At 47.0% G+C, this 22,337-nt stretch overlaps 1 protein-coding gene across 1 annotated transcript; it reads right to left on the bottom strand.

Moving 5' to 3' along the window:
- Window positions 1–141: 141 nt before the first annotated feature.
- LOC125728229 (Friend leukemia integration 1 transcription factor-like) lies at window positions 142–16,224 on the bottom strand. The gene is made up of 9 exons (XM_049005268.1): window positions 16,022–16,224; window positions 12,289–12,503; window positions 11,869–12,020; window positions 10,194–10,397; window positions 8,377–8,448; window positions 4,226–4,285; window positions 3,911–3,973; window positions 3,149–3,196; window positions 142–2,673 (listed from the first exon to the last, which is right to left on the bottom strand). Exons 1-9 carry the CDS (start codon window positions 16,037–16,039, stop codon window positions 2,144–2,146), a joined length of 1,362 nt encoding a protein of 453 aa, XP_048861225.1. The 5' UTR covers window positions 16,040–16,224; the 3' UTR covers window positions 142–2,143.
- Between the last annotated feature and the right edge of the window lie 6,113 nt (window positions 16,225–22,337).

Here is a 22,337-nt window from a genome sequence, read left to right as displayed (position 1 = left end):
AGATGCATTTTTGACAGCTGAACTGGTTTATTATGTCACTTGACTAGTAAACCTGATGGATAATGCTAACCAGACACCACTCATGTCTAGATAAGGAGGTAATCTAGTTTCTGCTGGAGACATTGCTACAGGAAACATATGTAAACAATATAAAAACATTTATTTTCTTATTTCTTCCGTATAAGAACTCTTTTACAAAAAAATTTATCACATGAACATGAATAATGACATTATTTACAAATATATCATATTCAAAGTACATTGCATATGTAAAATAACACTACCTGCTTAGGTTTGCCTTTAGGCAAATGGGGCCAGAAGCTCATTAGTGTCATCTGAACTGGAATGGCCTGGAATGTGCTGGATGTTCAACTGAATTCAGGCACGTTTAACTAAGTGTGACTTTTGCTCTGGATGGTGAATTTGGCTGACTGGTGACCGGGACAAAGAGTCCAGGTGTTTTTTTGTGCTGGGTGGGTTTATTTAGTAAGTTGTATCTGTTATAGTAAGGCACTGGGAATGACCTGTATTTAGTAGTTACCTGTATTTACGGTACGGCTCAAATGTACAAATTTGAAACAAAATAGAGATGTGCAAATATACCTCAAAGACGACTGCAAAATAACTGCATTTACGGGCGAGGTCAACTCGCATTCATTCTCCTGACCTTTTAATACTGCGTCAAATATGAAAATAGCTCTGCATAACTTATGTAGCTGGTTGAACAACTAGCTAATGTCTGAGACTGAAGAGGCAGGTCTGGCGAATGCACAGCATTCGTGAATCGATCAGGGAAGCCTCCCAGCCGTTGCTGGTCTCGTCATGTCTGCTTTTATCTTGATAGGCCTTCGCTTGTTCCAGCCCTGGTGATTCATTGATCGTTTCTTTACAAAACTAACAATGGAAAAGGGAGGTGGCGATGTGGGTAGGCTTGCTGAATATGGTCAAGAGCACCCTGGCATTCCACAGGTTTGAAAAGAGGAGATGGCGAACAAAGCTTCACATGGGGCAAACCAGACAGCAGAGAGAGAGACAGACAGAGAGACAGATACACAAAGAGAGAGACAGATACAGAGAGAGACAGATAGACACACAGATAGACATATACAAAGAGAGAGAGACATAGAGAGAGACAGATACAGAGAGAGACACAGAGAGACAGACAGAGAGAGAGACAGACAGAGAGAGAGACAGACACATAGAGAGACAGATACACAAAGAGAGAGACATGCAGAGAGAGACAGAAAGACACACAGATAGACATATACAAAGAGAGAGACTGATACAGAGACACAGAGAGACAGACAGAGAGAGAGACAGAGAGACACATAGAGAGACAGATACACAAAGAGAGAGACATGCAGAGAGAGACAGATAGACAGACACATAGACATTCACAAAGAGAGAGACAGATACAGAGAGAGACACAGAGAGGCAGACAGAGAAAGAGAGAGAGACAGACACACAGAGAGACAGATACACAAAGAGAGAGACAGAGAGAGAGAGAGACAGAGATGGGGATAGATTAAGAAAAAAAAGTGGTGGTCTTCTGAAGTTCTCTAGGTGTGCTCGGATGCTGAGAACATCCCCATGACATGGATCTCTTATGAATCCGCACAAAATCTAAGAATGTGATGTGCTCAGCAGTGATCTGACCAGATCCTACTACAATGACTGGCCAAAATACAGGACTCTGAGGCTGATGAGAGTTCCAGAATTTTACTCTTCACACCTAGAGAATGGAATCTGTCTGTGGTCTGCTCCTTCCAGGTGACAGATCTCCAGGCTCCACCATGATCCTGCAAGATTCCCGAGGCACAGGGAGGGACTGAGAGTGGAGATCTGGGGCCCATTTAAACCCAAAGGCGGAAGGTCTCTATCCCAGCTGTATCCATGACGACTTGAATGCTGTGTTATTGGGAATACAGAGCCTCACCTTCATGAAAGTTATAATCCATTTGGCACTGAAGCTGAAATTGAGTATTTTCTTTTTTTTTTTTGTATCCTTTGGCAAAAACAGAAGAAATATTTCCTCATGAAGAATGTCAGAAGAATTTCATCTTGCCGGTTTGGGGGAAGGGTCTGCTTCAGGAAAACTGAGAGGACAAACACCATAACAGGAATGTGTGTGTGTGTGTGTGTTTTAGTAATAACTGCCCAGATGTGAGGGCACATGAGCGTTAGGGTGTCGAGGGACGCCTGGGCCCGGGTACATGCCCCCCCCAGGCGAGTTCCAGTAAGGGGGGGCCGGCCCAAAGAAGTTTGAGGAGGTGACAGGCACTGGGGAGGGGTGTGGGGGGGCAAAGGCCATTTTCTGTTGAGGTGGGGGGTAGGGTGGGGCGTAGCCCAGCTCGGGGGGGTACTTGTAGGCAGGGGGCTCGGCGGGGTGCGGCTGCAGCGCCTGGGCGATGCCGTGGAAGTCGAAGCGGTAGGCGTAGCGTTTGCCGTGCACCTTGGTCATGATGCTCTTGTCGTAGTAGTAGCGCAGCGCGCGGCTCAGCTTGTCGTAGTTCATGTTGGGCTTGCTCTTCCTCTCGCCCCAGCGCCGCGCCACCTCGTCCGGGTCCGTCATCTTGAACTCGCCGCTGGTTCCCTCCCAGGTGATGCACGCCGCGTTGGCGCTGTCCGACAGCAGCTCCAGGAGGAACTGCCACAGCTGTATCTGGCCAGATCCTGGGGATTCGGGGGGGGGGGGTGGGGGGGGGGGGGAGGCGTGCGTGCAGGAGAAAGTTCTACCAATAAGTTTCAGCAAAAAAAAAAAGGTTTTTATTTTCGTGATTTTTTTCCTCAACTGTCTTGCTGCTGCATGTTCTCCCAGGTAGCCATCAAACTGGCAGCTGGGCAGCAGCTACACCCAACAAATTCAATAAATAAAAAAGGCCACCTTTGAGTTACACATTCCTGCAGACAGAGGGCGCTCTTTTACTACAAACTTTGATCTTTATCCGTACCATTTGCACAGATCTGAATGTTATGCACGTGAAAAGGGCCCCTTTCACCATTATTTATTCATAGCTGGAATGGCAGCTCTCTGAGTGCTATGACAGCACAGTCGCCACTGGGACTGAGACCTGCATCCGCGCTACGTGGCCTGATGAAGCCCCCCAGAGCAGGAACCTGTGAAAATACGCTGAAAACCGGAGCTCACCTGGGTTGGCCAGTCGGCTGCTGGTTGGACCCAGGATCTGGTAAGGATCTGATTTAGGAGAAAGGATAGTTTGTAAGGGGGAGATGATGTACGGTTTGAGACAGGCACTGCCACCGCACACCCCCGAGGACGTGGGTTCGGATCCCACACGCGGAGGCTGTGTGTGCTCTCCTGATGCAGGTTCCCTCCCACACTCTGACATGCAGTCAGGATATCTAGGGGTTTCTGACTCGCCTGCTGTGCGTATGTGTCCTGTGATGGACTGCTACGCTCTCCACGGTGTACTTCTGCCTGGACAGGCTCTACATTGCCCCCCCCCCCACCCCCACTTATCCTGATATGATCCAGGATAAGTAGTTGAAAAGTGGATGAACTAGTGAAGAAAGTGTAGCGGAGTCTGGATCCCTTGTTGCGATGACTCTGCCCGTCACTCAGATTAGAGTGCTAAGGTGACCATTGCATGTATGAAAAAAGGAGCGTTAGCATTTAGCTTTGAGGGGACGGTTAATTTTGCTCAAGGCAGAAGCATTTAGCATGGCAGAGAATGTTTATTTTGGCTGAAGGTGTCAGCATTTAGCACTTCAGGGAAGGTTTATTTGGTTCAAGGCGTTAGCATTTTGCATTGCAGGGAAGCCTTATTTGACTCCAGGTGTTAGCATTTAGCATTGCAGGAACAGTGTATTTGGCTCAGTTTGTTAGCATTTAGCATTTCAGGGATGGTGTATTTGGCTCCAGGCATGGCACGGTACAGGTCTGAGTCACCTGGCTGGGCCCCCGGCTGCTCCGTCGTCTTGGAGACACTCTGTGTGACTCCTGGCGGCGAGCCTGGGGGACGGGACGTGCAAGGTTTGGAAAAAGACGCGGAAATGGGCACCTGCCCCTTCTTTCCCGAGGAGACGGCCTTGAGACGTGGCGTCTCACCAGGTGCTTCATGGGGCTTAAGGAATTTCAAGGTGGGCGGGGCTTTGTCATCACCTGAGCATAGCGCATGCTAATGGAAACTAGCAAACACTCACCTCTGACTGACTTCTGCTGCTTCACGACATTTCTTTAGGATCATTTTAATGTTTCGCTCACCTTTCCCAACATGCATGGCCCCCGTCCAAGCTGCCTGCCCTGGAACTTCATAGGGGGTGTCTGACAAGGGAGGGGGGAGAGAGATATAAACGCTGAGAGAGTTACGGTCAAGACGGATGCTTCAACAAGACACACTCCCTATTTGTATGAGGGGGTAAATTCACAGGTTGCTCCATGCCTAATATATAAGTAATCGAGTACCGATTCATCTGACGATTCATCGAGTAACTGTTTATATTTAAGCAGTAACATATGAAAAGGAGTGTGGTTGTACTCCAATATATCGCGACTGCAATTCAGTAATAAGAACTAGACCTCAGGCAATTAAATTGCAATTGCTGCACAGCAGGAACCAGCCACACATTGCAGGGTGCACACTCAGTCACACATATGGTCAATTTAGGCACTCCAATCCACCTATGTTCAAGGTTTTTGGACATTATAAGGAAATCGGCAGATCTGCCGAAAAGGCACCGACACACAGGACGAACGTGCAAACTCCACACACACGCAAGCGGCGGTGTGCGGTGACAGCGCTTCCCAGTGCCACGCTGCCGCTAGGCTGGCACGCTGTGCAAAGTGAATATCAACATGGCATTTCATGCAAGGACCGCGATAGTCTGCTGGGTTCAAACCATCGACAAATTGCGCTAAAACATTTAGTTAGTTACAGGAAACCAAACTTAGTATGCTTTGCAGTTTTAATGATGCTTCCTTTTCAGCATTATCTATTAAAGGTTTAAAAATTCAGTCTGAAGTTTACTGCCACTGCTTTTGCATGAGCGCTGTATGCCAACCACATCGTCTTCATCCTGTTGGACTGATTCATGGACTGCGTGGCGCGTTTGGGAGAAATTAAGCAACTGAGTGAAGAGGAGAAAGGCGAAGAAGACTGGTCACGAAAAGCCGTTCGTAACTTGAAATGTTCGTAAGTCATTATTCGACATCATTTTAAGGGTTTACGCAAGTACTAAGAACTCGGATGCTGGGAGTCCGCACGCTACACTGCTGTGCGGCGGGGAGTAGCGACCAGAAGTCGTACCAGGCGGAATTGGCGCACAGAAATAAAATTTATGTTGCGGACAGGGAACAGGAGGCCAACAAACACAATTTGGACTTGCAGTCCTCTTAGTTCGCATGTCTGAAAGTTCGTAAGTTGAAAGTTCGTAAGTAGAGGAGCGTCTGTATAGTTAATTTTCTCTCTAAATATCGCAATCGTGATCTTTTTATAGTCTCGTTTAGCCCTACTCAAAATACGCCTTGCCTAAAGAAAAAATAATTCACGCTAATTGGTTATTGTGTACCGTTGTGTAAGTAAAATGATGCGCCTAAGCGACAGGCTAACCTTAATTTTAGCAACGATTATTTACACATGCAGGAAACACAATAAGCAACATAAATGGAGGCAAAGTGATGACACAGACATGATAAACTACACTGAGAGGCTACATGGCAGATATCTATGGCATGGCTAATCTCGCATTACTGGGCGAGTCCGTCAAACCTGAATGTCTTCTACGATGTGTTTGCTTTGCAGTCGTGCCGTGGTGATATTCAAGTTCTGCCTTGCAATACTGACAGACGACTGCATTCTTATTCATTTGTAATGTGAAGCGCTTGCACACAAATGATGCTTTTGCCCTTCATTTGGATCGTCATCCCGCATGTGCTGTCTGCCTTCCGCCATATTGCTGAGTAATCGAGAAGGAAATTTTTAATTGAATGCTTTTTAATAATTGAGTATTGAAGTCCCAGAAGAGCCCAGGTTGTACCAGTTATTTTTCAACAAATACGTTATTCAGAATGAAATGAATCAAATTCACCTGAGATTCTGCATCTGACTGAGCCTGAGTTTGGGGCCAGAGACTTGAACACCCTCTGGTGGAGAAGTGGGGCACTACAGCTAGGTGTCTGTAAGGTGGGGTCAGCTTCTGGCATCAGGAAAGCTGTACTCTTTTTCTGTAATCCCATATCATAGCCGCCCCCCACATCCCTCCCACCTCACCCTATGCCACACACTTCAGGATCTGACCTCACAGCACCCAGAACTTCCAAAACCACTTTCTAAAAAGGCAAGGCTAGTTTCTGCAGTGTGAAATGCGGAGAAATGCTGCCCCCTACTGGCCCAAAACACAACAGCGAAAGCGAGAAAACTCTCCACGCGTGTCCCAGAACATATTTTTTCCCGATAGTTTCACTTTTACCTTCACTTAAACATTGTTATGCTTCCATAACCTAAATGATAGAACCCCCCCCCCCCCCCCCCCCATTCATATTTACGGTAACTGTTGGACTGAACCAGCAATCCAAAGAAAACAGGCAGAAAGTGAGCAGCTCACTCAGAAACTGATGATCCAACGATAAACAGCATCAGGCCCTTATTTCACTTTCTTACGGCTTCTCAGTGGGGAATACGCTCTTTTGCTTTAATATTCACTAAATATAACCAGAAATGTTACCTCTTTCTGTCCATGTGTTTCTGATATTTATGTCTCGCCACCTTTCTGGCAGTGAAGTCTCACATCCCTCTGGAATAAATGCTTTTTTTTTTTATCATTTTACTTCAAAATAGTGGCAAGTGGCAGAAACGTTTCATCTGCTGAGGTCAGGAATCATTAATTACATTAAAACGAGGCCCAGCGGCCTGCTGGGAGTTTCACTTCCTGCCTGCCTTACCTCAGACAGCCCCTCTTTGTTTGGCCAGCCATTTACCACCCCCCCCCCCCTTGTTTTTCTCCATGAAAGGAAACCATCGGGGGGGGGGGGGGTTAGGGAAGGAACACGGTATGTTATTTTTGGATGGGGTGCAGTCCAAACAAGACGCTGGAATTCAGGCCCAGAGGCGGACGCGAGCGACTCAGCTACTGTCCGCGAGGGGAGAAGGGCAGCCGCCCCGAGTGTGGTGGGGGGGGGGAGGTGACAATGTCGCCCCCTGGAGGGTGCTGCCTTCAAGAAGAAGGAAAACAATGAGCGCATCTAATGGGACATAATGGTAGCTGAATGTAGACCATGGGCGGGGGGGGGGGGGGGGGGGGGGACCCAGGGCACTATCCAGAAAGGTGTCGGTTCTAGACTCAAGAGGGGCTCTAGTGGTGTCCTGTTGTTAGTTGATCGTTCGATAGGACTTGCTGACGAACCCGGCGGTACTGCGGATATTTCATATTAAATTATGAAGATACAAACAACTATTTTGCGGGTGTGTAAACCGAGCTTATGAGCAGTCTGGACTGAGGAGGAGGCTTCAATGGTCCAAGCGTGCGCAGCCCACCAAACGCGATAACCACACGCATAATACTGTCACCTGTAGTCTGTGCTCTGGCAGCGGAAACCTGCCAACAGGAGCTTTAACTTCACATTTTGCTCTCCCTGAATCAGTGACCATAACAGCATCATGTGACTCAGCAGGAGCACCTTATTGGTGGGGCCCTTATCAGCCATGTGCTTCCATTGGCTCGGCACCTAGGAGGCTCCTGCCTATCAGTGTTATTGCAGCAGGGTGTCCCGCTGGCTCCCCGCTTCCTGCTCAGAGGAATCCCGGCCCAAGAACAATGAGGCGGGTACCGATTCCTGGACTGTGTCAGGTAACTGATTTAGACTCTGACGGTGCACGTCTGCTTATGGCTGTAAATCTGGACAATAAATCCACAGACAGGAAGCGCTTAGTGTCTCGGGGGTGAAGGTGGGGGATCAGGGGGGGACAAACTGCCTGCATCAGCAGCCTGAAAGCCCCCCCACCCCATCCCAGATGAAACACACATGGTTCCTTACTGTCCATGCATAGACTCTGCCCCGCGTCTCTCCTAAGGTACTGTCAGGCCCTCTGTTTTATTAGCAATGTGCTACTGATCCTCTCATCAGCATGCCCCCTCCTCCCCCATGTGATGTCACATGACCAAATTAGACATGTTGCTATAGAAGACTGCTGGTCTAAGCGCTGGCCTGGTTGTGGATGGGCGTATGGAAGTTCATTTCCTCCAATGTGATTCCTATACCTCAGGGACACTTTGATACTGAAGGGATTTCTGCATGACTTCCAGACCCCATAAGTGCTCTTCAGTGAACTGTATGGAACTTTCATAGCCCAAACATGACCATGGCTCTGTTACGAAGACACACTTGACCCTCCCAGCATAGTCATGGCATCACCTTACCTTCCTTAGCCACCGGCCGTGTGTGGGGCTGGTTCATGTGAGACGGGACATTGTAGGACAGCGAAGAGTTACCTGCAGGACAGGGAAAACACCAGAAGAACATCACCGAAGAATGTATTCAGGTGGGGACCATCAGAAGAACATCACTGGAGAATGTATTCAGGTGGGGAACATCAGAAGAACATCACTGGAGAATGTAAGCAGGTGGGGAACATCAGAAGAACATCACTGGAGAATGTATTCAGGTGGGGACCATCAGAAGAACATCACTGGAGAATGTAAGCAGGTGGGGAACATCAGAAGAACATCACTGGAGAATGTATTCAGGTGGGGACCATCAGAAGAACATCACTGGAGAATGTAAGCAGGTGGGGAACATCAGAAGAACATCACTGGAGAATGTATTCAGGTGGTGACCATCAGATGAACATCACCAGGGAGTGTATTCAGGTGAGGAACATCAGAAGAATATAACTGGAAATATTTTCAGATGGTGCACGCTGCAGTAACAGATGCTCTTTAACCTGTTTCGTGATTGGCTTACAGCTGTAGGTCAGACATGCCCCCCGCCCTCTAATCCGGGTTCCGGGGCCCCAGGAATCACACTCTACATCCAGGTCCGTGTCTCTGGTGGGAGAATAACCGTCCCGCCCATGTGCTTGGTGTTGATTGGGGGGGAGAGTAAGCAGAAGACATCCAGGCTGGAAAGCGATTACCGCCTGCCGCAAACGGAGGCCAGCTGGGCAGTGCAGAATGGCGTTGGGGGGGGGGGCTGCCTCCAGCCTCCTCGGCGGATGCTGCACATCCGGCTGGCCCAATCAAGCAAATACAGAGTCCTTAATTATTATTTTTAATTCTCCTTTTGCACTTTCTTGTCCTGCCAGCAGGTGGCGCTGCGATCGAGGTGGGGTTAGGGGGTGTAAAGCAGCATCTGCTTCATAAGCCACAGTGACCCACTGCCCTTTTCACCCCCACTCGTTTAGGACAGTGTTTACTGGACAAGCTGGGGCAGGCCGACCAGCCTGGCCACACAGCTGGAAAAACAGCCCCACCATCCAGGTGATCTGGAGGCCGTGGCAGTGTCACTACATTGCCCCCTGATGACGTGCGCACATTGGGCCCAGTCCCCGCTCCTCCCTCGCTCACCGCTACATGTAGAGGTAGACCTCACTTCCAGAAAAGTTTCCCTCGCCCTCTCCCAAGAGAAACAGCAGTTTATAGCACAGAAGATGAATTTCCATCCATAAAGTTCCATTTAGCATAGAGTGGGGGACCCTGGGGACCTGTAGAGCAGGCGCGGCTGGGGGGTGGGGGGGGTGCAAAGACGTGTCGTAAATTGAGGAAATGCTGGTATTATCATTCGACTCACGCAAGCCAACCCACCCCCCCGGAAGGAACGTTAGTGTTCATGGTCGGGGGCCCCTGGAGCTGGTCTGCTCTCCGAAAAAGCTGAAGAACTCTGATAGAGAGGATCACAGCAAGAACATTACAGGGGCATTTGCCACAGGGAGCAAAGACCACAAAAAAAGAAGGAAAAGTTGATTTTGCCCACAAGAGGAAGACAGTAGTTCCAGATGCTCCGGGGGGAACAGAGGGTCTGAATTATGAGGAGCAAAGTTCAAAACTCAGCGAGAAGCTTTCAGAAAGTGGCGTGGAACTGCGCGGGATTCTCGCCAGTGCGTAGAGATGCGAACAAAGAGCATCGGTCATCACGACTGGCTCAGGAACTGAGGGCAGGATCTGACTGAGCAGAAGCTGGACACCAGCCCAACACGCCGTTGGAGCTAGTGGACCGCGAGAGAGGCGTCCTGACTTACTCTCCCTGAGGTACTGCAGGTGGGACATTAGGACGTCAGCGCTGTACACGGACGTGAGCCGCAGGAAGTCGTCCTTGGCCATCCTGCAGAGAGCCTTGCCGTCGGTGCCCTGAAATGCCGTGGTCTCCACCTCCAGCAGCCCGTATTCCTTGACCGCCCAGTCCAGCCACTGCCGCACGTGCTCCGGGGTCCACAGGGCGGGGTCTGTGGGGGGGGGACCAGTCCAATGTAAGCTAGTGCTGTTTCCTAGGCAACCAATGTCACGGTGCTGCATTGATATAAGCTCACTGCTACCACACCCACTATTAACAGGAAGTATAAGATGGTAACATTTACTGTAAAAACACAAGATGCTATTAATCCTCCCTTTGAGATAATAAGAAACTGAAAATGGCCCTTAATGGGGCCATTTTATCAATAAACATGTTTCTTTTCCTTACAAAGACCTCGCCATTTAATTACAGCACAACATTATAACAGTTACTAGTTTACAAATATTATCACTATCATTGTCACTATCCTCATTATTATTGTTATGATTTGTTGTTGCCCTCAAGCCGCTGGTCACTATGCAGTGTTGCCGGGGAGTCCTTGTCTCCATGGCGACGATGCTCTTCCATTGCGTCGTGGCCGTCACGTCCCTCAGTGAGCCGCTCGCTACGTCCAGAGGTGGAGATTTCAGGTCCAGAGAGTACAAATCCACACCAGGATTTCGTTTCAACCAACCAGTTGAGTGCTCTGTGACTTGTGACTCTTTATGGTCAACTGGTCGGTTGAAACGAAATCCTGGCCTGGATTTGTACTCTCTGGACCTGAAATCTCCACCTCTGGCTACGTCACGCCTTCCAGGCCCCTAATTAGCTACCATCAGCTGGCTGCTCAGAATTAATTAGCGCGGCTGAATTTTCATGATACCTTTTGGACAATGGGAGGGACTGAGCGGGCCGGACAGCGGCGGGGACACCGTGGGCTGCTGCCACAAAGGCTTCAAAGGGTCCGCGACACACGAGCAGCACAGCGCCGGCCACAGAAAACCGCTCCAGCGGGGGCCACTGAATAAAAGATGAGGCCTCGGACGCACGAGCCGTCTTGCGGAAAAGGGGCTTTCATGATAATTTGTGTCCATATTGTGATTAGAATGAAAGGCCTGCGACCTCAGTGTAACCGGCCCGGGGATCCAAGAAAATAAACACGGAACCGGGAATGTACTGTGGATTTTATTGGTATTAATACATTCGAGAAATTATCTCAGCTTCCCCCGAACACACAGACACACATACAAACACACACACACAGACGCACACACATAGACGCACACACACACACACACACACACACATAGACGCACACACACACACACACACACACACACAGACAAACACAGACACACACACACAGTCCATGTATTCCTAGCTTTATGCGGACTCTCGATTAATTTCTAAGGCCATAACCCTAATCCCAGCTATGACAACCTTACACTCTACCCAGCCCTAACCGTAACCATGAGAAACCAAGCAAAATCCAAGTATTTTGCTATTCTTAGTTTCAAAATAAATGGAGTAACCAAAATAATGGAGAGCCGGCACACTCACACAGACACACACACACTCACACAGACGCACACACACTTGATGATGGTGATTCCCGCTATGACAGCCTGTCTAGCGCCACCTACCTGCCGGGACAATGACCCTCCTCTCGGCGACGCCTGAGCTCTCCAGCAGGCCACTCTTCTCATCAGCATAGCAGCCGTAGCCGGTGCGAGTGCTGTCGGTGCCACTGGGCTGCTTGGTGCTCTTCAGCAGGCAGGGCGGCGCCGTGGAGTCACTGTAAAAGTGGGGAAGGTGGGGGGAGCAGGGGGTACCAGGATGACGTGGGACCCCCTCCTAGAACATTGGGTAGCATTCCAAACACTCTCCATGCTTTTAACCCTTACAGCCGATTCTCGCTCCAGTGGGGCATTTAAAGCGGGTGGGGGGAGGAATAGCCCCGGGGGTGTTAATAATATCAGCTCTCTGCTTAATCGGCGTGATAAAACGGTCAGCCAATGAGCATTCGGCGTGTTGAATAAGCCGCCGTGACTCGGACCACCCACCTGGAGCCACCATTGATATGCTCGTATTCCCGCTTGACGCTGATGTGCCGGGCCGGGCTGAGCCACTCATGCTGGGGGGGCAGAGGGTGAATGTCGGGGGCGGTGCCATAGTCTTGGGATCCCGATGCTGTCATGTCCGGCTTAGACAGGGGGGCGGCAGCTGCGTATGGGGGCTCGAACAGGGACTGGTCTTCACTCACAATAGACAGCGCCTCCTGGGGGGAGGGATAAGCAAACGCAGGTTCAGGTTGGGCCCCTCCAGAGAAAATACAAGGAACAAAACCATCTCACATATCTTTGTGGGGACTCTCCATTCATTTCTATGGGGAAAAACCCCATTCCCAACAGTGACGACCTTAACCCCTACCCAGCCCTAACCTTAACCATAAGTATCCCAAGAAAATACAAGACTTCTGGCATCTTTAGTTTTTTGATTGCAGTCACAGATTTTTATAGAATTCAGTTTCCCCTTGTGGGGACCGAAAAGCTGGTCCCCACAATGTAAAAATAACCCGTTTTTAATCACATTGTGGGGATATTTGGTCCAAGCAATGTAACATATACATGACCTGCACATGCAGCTGGCATTTTACAGATGCTAGTCATTCTGACTGCCCATCCTGGGGCTGTGGCAGGAACTTGGGACATGCAGGCTGCATGGCAGAAGAGAACAGGGGAATCACACATGCACTCGAACCCGCAACCCGAGAGGCATTAGATTTGTTTCCATGCCTTTTGTTGCGACATTTTTACCCAGAACTCAGGACGAGAGTCACAGGAAGGAAGATGGTCACCCACATCCATGGACACAAGGACACCCCCCCCCCCCCCACACACACACAGTAAATGCCCGGGTTCGAGGGAAGCAGGGGGTCAGAACTACCCCGACCTCAGCCAGGCGGCCAGCTGCTTCCTGAGGATGCTTCCCCTTGGAGGCAACGTCCTGCTTCCTCCTGTGTCGTGACACAGAGACTCGCTGAGGATGTCATGTGGCAGCCTCGCACCTCTGGAACGTTCCTTTCTGTGGGGGGGGGGGGGGGGGGGGGCGTCGGCGACTCCTGTAATCAGTGGCGAGCTCTTCGGCCACCAGTGGGAATACGATAAGTATACCCACATCCTGTTTTCCAACAAAACTCAGCAAACACGCCTTGAGATCATCAGGCACGACAGTTGATAACCAGCGCCCCTCGCAAATCCCCCTGGTGGGGGGGGAGGGGTCCCTAACCCTGACCTTGGTATGCAAACCACCTCAAAACAGCAAGGATATCCCTAAAGGGATGGATTCACAACTTGCAAAACTCTGATCCTGAGATCAGCTGTTTGACTGCTATATCTCTCCTAAAAGGAGAATTCAACACAACACCATTCAACACCAAAACACCACCAGCCATGGGTTGATATTTCCAAAGGAAATGAGAGCCATATCTTTTCAGATCTTTCCAACATGACTATGTGGGAGATATTTTGCTTCGGAGAATGAAATGTGTTTGTTAAACGAATTGCGCTGCCTATCTGCGAATTCTGCGTTAGCGTTTTGAAAGGTGGCGGTATTTACACAGAAGAACAGCGTTCCCCGTACCCCGTTCCCACTTTCAGTCCTTGCTTACAAATGATTCCCACCTACCAACCTTGATCTGCATTCCAGGAAATAGAACATTACTTACAAAAAAATGTGCAACGTTCCACGACGGTAAACATGAGGAGCATCTCAATCAATGTTCCTCTATCATAAAAAAATATTTATAAAGTATAAAATTATGTAATTACAATCTGGACCGCCAAAATAGACAAAATAGGAAATGTATTATTCTGTGTCCTATTAGAACTACTACAACCTGTGGGCTCAGTGTAAGTAGTTTATTAAACATTAGCAGTCTATTAAAATTGATAGTGACACTATTTTCTTGTCAGGCAGTGTTGTGTCCAACTCCCCAGCTGAGGTATCGGGTCCTTCGTTTGCTAAGCCACTCCTGTCTCTTGTCAGGAGGTGCAGGTTTGGTTCACGGTTTTGTTACATTCGCGCCCATTGGCTGTTTTTGGTTGCTTGGGCAACGTGCTCATGCTAAAAGACATCCAGTTTCTCCAGGTTCTGCACTTTCAATATTTTCCTGGCACAGCTGAGGCGAGGGACAGTAAACTGGGCCTCGGCACTGAGTGTCCTTCCTGTCACCCATAGTCTTCCAGTCACATTTTCTAAACCACCCTGACACACTGTCAACGTGGGGGCTGGGAGGTATTGCAGGGGAGAGGGAAGCGGAACTCGCCGCAGCAACGCCACCTGCTGGTGGGATGTGGCTTTCCAGAACAGGAGAGAGAACTTCTCCAGGAAGACTGTAGACTTCTGAAGAAGCTGTTCTTCAAAGCAGAGTCATTATGCTCCTAATTGGGGAAGAGGCCAAGAGGAGGGTGTGGTCTGCAAGAAGGTTCTTTCCAGGCTAAAGAGCGAGACCCATGGCTGAGGAACCCAGTGAAGGTCCTAAGGGTGCCCACAAGGCAGCCAGTGGGGGGTATCATTGGGGGGGGGGTCCGTTTGTTTGAGAAGGAAAAAGGAAATCTGGCCATTTAGCCTGATTGTGTAGCGCAGGAAGTCTGCAGAGGCCATGCTGCATCCTGGAGCGAACTGATCAGGGGAGCCGGCCGAGAATGGCCGAGTGTGTGAGGCGCTCCGCAAACCGCCCGGGTCCGGCAATCTTTCACTTCTCACTGCTGAACCACACGATAGACATGACCGTCACCGTGACAGCGTTTCAGATCCCGCAATCGTGCCCGGGGGAGCAGCTCGGAGTTTTTTCCTGAAATTTGTTCACATAGAGAGCCTTTGTCCTTAAGATGAGGACATACCAACGAAAAAAAAATATATATATATATAAAATATAAAACACAGCACTTAAAGACAGTGTTTTATACTCTAAATACACGTTTCAGATATTTACATAGAATACTCCCTTTACATTCATTGGTATGATTACAAACTAGACAAAATGGCCATTCAGCACGATCTGAACCATCTTATTTAGATTATAAATGGAATATATCACTAATAACAAAATATATAGCTTTCAAACTAATGCCTGAAACTTAAAAAACACAGCGTGGCGAATCGCAGCGCTGGATAATTTCACTTTCCTCCAACAGTCAAAGTTACTCAGCGCATAATTCGGCTCGCTGCAGATACAACATCAGGCGCACCAATGCAAAACGTTGGTTTAAAGTTTACATTTTTACTTTCGGTATGGTTAGAACAAAATTGATTTTATTAAGAGTGCTGGCTGGACTATTAGTCAACCCGTTACTTAGGCTACATGACAAAATACAAGTAGCCGACATATAACTATACGACCATCTCATAACACTAAGGCGAACTTTTTTAATGTAGTATATTTTTTCAAATATGCATAATATAATTCCTTATACTTATATGTTTATATATATATATATATAGCCTATATATATATATATATATATATATATATATATATATATATAATTCTTCAGCTGCAACTCCGCTGTAAGCTCTATCCAACTTTGACAGCGTTTTTCATTTAATCTGCTAATACTTTGTAATTTTATTTTGCAGATTAAAAGCAGATGAAATGAGAAGGACACGTCAGGGTCCGTGGAAGCAGACAACGAAGTGTGATAATCGGTTTCAGGAGGCGAAGTGTCCAGCTTTCAGAGCGCCGCGGCGGGTAGATGAGAGCCGCGCGACCAGCCTCCCGGTCCGGTGCCTTACCTTAACGCTTTCATCCATGTCGGGCAATTATAAGGGAACCCCAGAAATAATCCGAACATGACACTTTGCCGCATTAAATCCACAAACCCATGTGTTATGGCGGGATGGAGATGGAGAGAGAGAAGAAAAAAAAAGTTAACTGGAAGATTTTACTCGCAAAATGTGGCAAGTGAAGTGAGTACGTATGCGAAGGAAGCGGTCTGTGTGTGTCACTGCAGTGCTCCCTTCGTTACCCGCTCCCAAAAAAGCAGGATACTTGTCCCAATGAGATAAGCAGAGAAGACAATGGATTTTTTTTTTCTCTTTGAATATTTTCCCTGGAAATGTTTGATGCATTCATCTTTAACATCTGCGACGCCTTTCGAATGTACACGTCATGGGCAATTTTTTTCCAAATATTTTTAAAGACTCAAAACAACGATATGTCCGTTTATTAAGTTTGATTTCTTTTTTTAAATCTTTTTTATTTATGAATTTAATTTATTTATTATTTATTAAATATAAATATTTTTTTTTGATTTTGTTCTACATATGCGTAATAATACAAATCCCTCCAGTTTTCTATGAATTAAATGAAACTGTGTCATCTATACAATTTAAGTCGTCATTTTAGTCTTACCTCAGCCTCAAACAGGAACGGGCTGAAGACAAAATGCATGCAGACGCATCGCATTAAAGTAGGAAAAAAAACATCGTAAATCAAACTAAGGGAACTGCACAGGCTCCGTGGCAGCGTACCTGTGACAGGGAGTTCAGCAGCTCCGGCCGCCCACGGTCCCCGGTAAGCTTTCCCTGAAACACCATCAATAAAACCAGGCCGGACCGTAACTGCTGGATGCCTCAGTCTGCTTCCACATGTGTGTTTCCTTTATCCGGCATCGGGCCGTGTGATGGATAGTATGTCTCCCCGAATGAATGGGGGGCATGTTGGTCGGGTTCAATAATAAGACCCTTGTTTCGGATTCGACTGCCCCCAAGCCTAACCCCATCCCCTGACTTTGGGGGAATTGTAGGTGCAAGATTAAAAACAGACGGATACGATCAGGCATTAAATCATTGGCGTAAATGATACATATAGTTTTTCCCCCAATACTATCACTATACTACTAAGAGATTATAATAGTAATAATAATAACAATATGAACAACAGCAAGAATATTATTATTATTATTATTATTAATAATAATAATAATAATAAATAATAATAATAATAATAATAATAATAATAATAATACTAATTATAATCATCATCACAATCATAATTATTATTATTAAGCAATAATAATTATTATCATTATTATAACATCAGAATTTATTTAAGGTTAATTAAGGAGGAGACTGTCCCCCCCCCCCCCTCTCATGAATCAGCCTCCATCAGTGAGGCTGTATTTCTGCCAGCTAACCCTGCACAGGGCAGCCGGGGGCCCGGAGTGCTGTGCAAACAGCCTGCTCCGTCACGGCTGGCTCAAGGGGTCGGCCTGTCTGCTCTCGATTTGGGGCTCTGCTTGGGGGGGAGGGGGGGTGGCCCCCTTGGGACCCTCACATCTGGATCTTGCCGAGGTCAAGGCTTTCCCTGCCTCAGGCCGGTGTGGCAGTCTAATTAAGATGGGGGGGAGGTCCCTATTTCTGTGATGGAGGTCAGTCCTCGAGTTAATGTTGCATTTTAGCAAAATGCGTCTCAGTGTACAAACTGGTAGTTCAAATTAGCCGTAATGCAAACTATGCTACCAGTTGTGCAGATTACACCAGTATGTAACCAGTCAAGATTAGGGTTACAATATGCAGGCTTAGCCAGAGCACTTGGATTAAGGTTTCCAGTCATCCTCCAGTTGCTTATTCAGGGCAAGGTCACAGGGGCGGGGGTGGGGGGCTGCAGCCTATCCCAGGTATCACAGGGCTCGAGGCTGGGGACTCCACAGAACACAGAGAGAACATGCAAACCCCACACAACATGGAGGGGACATGCAAACCCCACACAACACGGAGGGAACATGCAAACCCCACACAACACGGAGGGAACATGCAAACCCCACACAACATGGAGAGAACATGCAAACACCACACAACATAGAGAGAACATGCAAACCCCACACAACACGGAGAGAACATGCAAACACCACACAACACGGAGAGAACATGCAAACCCCACTGGAACATGGGGAAAACAAGCAAACTCCACAGAACACGGGAACATGTAGACCCCACACAACACGGAGACAACATGTAAACCCCACACAACATGGAGGGAACATGCAAACACCACACAACACGAAGAGAACATACAAACCCCACATAACACGGAGAGAACATGCAAACACCGCACAACACGGAGAGAACATGCAAACACCACACAACACGGAGAGAACATGCAAACACCACAAAACACGGAGAGAACATGCAAACCCCACTGGAACATGGGGAAAACAAGCAAACTCCACAGAACACGGGAACATGTAGACCCCACACAATACGGGAGGAACATGCAACCTTCACAGAACATGGGGAAAACACTCAAACTCCACATCTAAACTCGGCTTAAAATACACAGGGCTATAGCCCACAGTGATCTGACTTAATGACGCCCATGGCACAAACCACGCACAACATGAGAACATACAGAGCTCACACACAGTCAGTGCAGAATCTGAAATCCTAACTCCAAGCCCCCCACACTACGTTTAACCTGGAAGTAGAATTTAATCTGATATTCCTGCTTTATACCTGTCGCATTTAAGAAATGTAGCGGTTATGATTTCTTCCATAATCCCATTGAAGTGCACTGATGTGTTTCACCAAGAAAAACACATTTCGAGGAATGCCACATTACTTATGCAGTTGCCATTGTGTGTTGTTATAGTCTGTGACCAAGATGTTTGATCCTTTACAACCACTGCAAGCGTTTTGCGCGTGACCCCTGTGGATACCCATTACGGAGGTCATGATTTGTGTACTTCTCAAGTGAAGGGAAAAAGAACGAAAAATTTGGGAAAATACTTATAAAAAAAAAACATTAAGGCTGCAACGCACAGGCCTGGAGTCCGGCATGAGGCCATAATTAATTTGAGGTTTATTTGTATTGGCGACACAGAATCCCGTCAGACCTTAAGCAAATACAAAGTGGTGCTTGGCGATGGATTCGCTCGAATGAAGCGAGGTTTTTCTTCTGAGGTGAGCTTGGTTCCTATTCTGAGCTGTGCTGACCAACGGTTCCCCCCCCCCCCCCCCAAAAAAAAAAAAAAAGTAAACAACACATCCAAATAACTTCAACCAAGACACTCCTCTGTTAATTTCCCGCACTGCTGAAATAAAGGTAAGTCTGTGGAAGATTAAAACGCAAAAACAATAATAAATATCCAATTTGGGAAACTTCAAAGGAAGCTCCCATATGTGGCCTCTATCGGATTATTTATACAACCGTAATTGCAAAAGGTTATACAAATTCAGGATTCCAGATATATCCTAATTACCACTTCCAGTTAAGACTGAAATATTGTGTTTACTAGTGTTGTTTATGTAGTGATTGCACGAAAACTCAAATGTGTCGTGCACTGGAGCAGTAAAATACAGTGCAGCTAGGCTACATGAATTAAACCGCATGTTTTCGAAGGCAGTAGTTTTTCATAGTGGGCCTATTTTATTTGTTAAAATAAAATACTGCTGTAGAGTTAGAATATCACAACAAGGAAAACAACGCAGTAATGTTTATTGTTTATTTTCGCCTATATCTAATAAAATGTCTGTATTGTGGTGTTGAATAAAAACACCGTTTTAACATAATACCTTCTACACTATTTCCAAGCAACGTTGTATAAGCTGTAGAGCACAGATGTTCTTTTTGTTTAAGAAAGAAAATAACTTTAATTAATGTTGCTCTTTAGTTTAATTTGTAGTCGTAACCCATAAAATTATAATTCTCGGATGGACTGTCCCCTCTGCCCCACAAAATAGCCTAAGGGCGGTGATTTTCTGCACGCTGTCCAGGACGCATTTTTGCGCACGTCAGCTGTTCGCCTCATTTACATTCTTCAGAGAAACAGAACGAAACCCGTCGACTGTAGGGATGTCACATCAATTAGATATGTCTCAATGCAAATACACCTAGATGCCCTTTTGGTAACTTTTCAGTATGTATTTTCACATTATACTGTTTATTGCAGGCAGAAGTGGAAAGTTCAGGTGCACGGATTTTAAATCCAGACCGAGGTTTTGTTTCAACCGACCAGTTGCGCATAAAGAGCCACAGTCACAGAGGACTCAACTGATCGGTTGAAACAAAATCCTGGTCTGGATTTGTACTTTCTGGACCTGAAATTTCCACCTCTGATTGTAGCTTGAACTAAAAGCGACGGCGATCGTTTCTGTTCGGCTTTGAGGTGAAATGCAGCGTTCGGGACTCTTTGAAATACTTTCATGTGAGAATTGGTCTTAAAAGCCGTCTGTTCACAGTCTCTGCGAAGGCGGAGTACAGGGGAAAAGCCCATATAGAAGAAGCGTAAAATAATAGGGACGCCACCATGCGTAACGCGGATGGAGGGAGCTTCCTCTAACGCCTCCCTGATGATTTATTCATGGCACTTTAGAAGCAGCTCCAAGAAGGACAAGCTCTTACGAACCGTGTGTATTCTGGCCTTCAGCCCTTCTTTCCCCACTTCTGAGTGATGATAATATGCAAACCATAAAATACGGGTTTTGCACAACAGCCTTGATGATGTCATATCCTGGGCAGTAATGGAGGTGTGTGTCCATTTCAGTTTCCACTCTTAACATAAGTAAAAACACTAAATCTGATAAATCACACCTCTCTAAAATTCATTCCCCACTCAAAGGTCCTACAGAAGTGCCCCTCCCAGGTTTCCAACTGTCCATCACATGTCTACATCCTTAACCACCATGCTAGTTCCTGATTGGCTGCACCGCTTCCAGATTGTCAGATTATAGCCGACTGGACCAATCAGTTTGCGGTCCTCAGAAAGCTTGGCTACCAATGGTCCCTAATGCTTATAACTGCTTCTCAGGCACAAATGAATTAATGCTTCATTTGCCCACATATGTGTACAGGAACATTGGAATGCTTCTTCGGACGTATCCCACAATGCTCTGCTTTTAGATACACACATATGCATATATACACGTTGAAGGCAAAGCCTGGGGTCTGAGCGTAAGGTCAGGAAAGATCATTTTGCTTTCCAAAGCAGTCAAACTATAGCCATCATAACCGAGAGAGACAAACACAGTTGCTTTATACTGGCAAATTGATGTGTTTTATACTGGGGTGGGGGGTATACAGTCCTATGTAGAGACCGCGCTTTCATGCACATGTGTTCATGTATCAAGGGGAGTTAACCTCAACTGGTTCGGCGGAATATTTAGTTCGATAAACTGAACAAGGCATATCAGTCCACCATGCAAGTCAGTGCTAACCCCAAAAACTAATTGTACAGACAAACCAGACTGTTTGAATTTTAATTAGCTGACGTGATAGTCTGCGTATTACGGTATTGTTGCGGCGTGAGCCTGTTCAAAGTTGCGGAGTTTGAAGATGAACTATTTTGTTGCTTCTGTTTTACCCATTTTCTTTTTTTTTTTTTGGCGGAGCCGGTCAAGAAACCAGAGTCGTTAAGTTTGTATACTAACTATCACCGACGGTTATTCGGAAACCAAGATGCACGTCTGGACACGTCATTTTCACACTTCTCACATATCGAATTCTCTCCTGTACGTCATATAAAGGCACCGATTGTATAATTTAAATGGCGCGGCTCGGCTTTGCAAGGATTTATCCATCTTGAAAATCATGTTTAGATTTCATAAAATCCTTAAAACAACAAATCAGAGTTTAACAGTTGACAGTTCACACGTGGCTGCTTTTAAACAGCGGCATAAAACTATACCCTGGAAATATACTCTTTCATTCATAATAATCTCATAATGAAAATATAAACGCCGTCTGTTTTCCCTCGTCCTGCACCGTATTGAGTGTCTGACTTTGTTTTGCTATCGTTCTCCAGTCTGCATGCCTGGCGGACTATCGCCGTCGGGGCCAATAGACGTAATTTGATGTCAGAAAACGCAGAACTCTCGGATTTTCTTTCCATTTTACAGGATAATGTTGGGATCGCCTCATAAAGTTTCCAAAATGCATCCAATTCTTAAACGGTAAGAAGGCCGTGCAGTCCGGCATCTGCACCCAATTACCCAGCCAGTGACTCGCCGGGACTGTTAAATGACCGCCTCCGCTTTCCTAGGGACACCATTCATGTCAGAGAGCCTCTAGTGTTACATTTTAAGCACCTTGCCGTGCAGGAGAGCTCTGTCC

This window comes from Brienomyrus brachyistius, unplaced genomic scaffold (genome assembly GCF_023856365.1).
Source record: "Brienomyrus brachyistius isolate T26 unplaced genomic scaffold, BBRACH_0.4 scaffold212, whole genome shotgun sequence".
Lineage (NCBI taxonomy): Eukaryota > Metazoa > Chordata > Actinopteri > Osteoglossiformes > Mormyridae > Brienomyrus > Brienomyrus brachyistius.
The sequence above is the reverse complement of the archived record's forward strand: the minus strand, read 5'-3'. Positions and strand labels throughout refer to the sequence as shown.

Bases quoted from the DNA above. Each gene is read 5' to 3' on its own strand.
- LOC125728229 (XM_049005268.1), bottom strand. The intron at 8,449-10,193 runs GTAAGTCAGGAC...CCTGTCCTGCAG, and splicing joins CCTGCAGTACCTCAGGGAGA to GTAACTCTTCGCTGTCCTAC. The intron at 3,197-3,910 runs GTGACTCAGACC...CTCCTAAATCAG, and splicing joins GCAGCCGGGGGCCCAGCCAG to ATCCTTACCAGATCCTGGGT.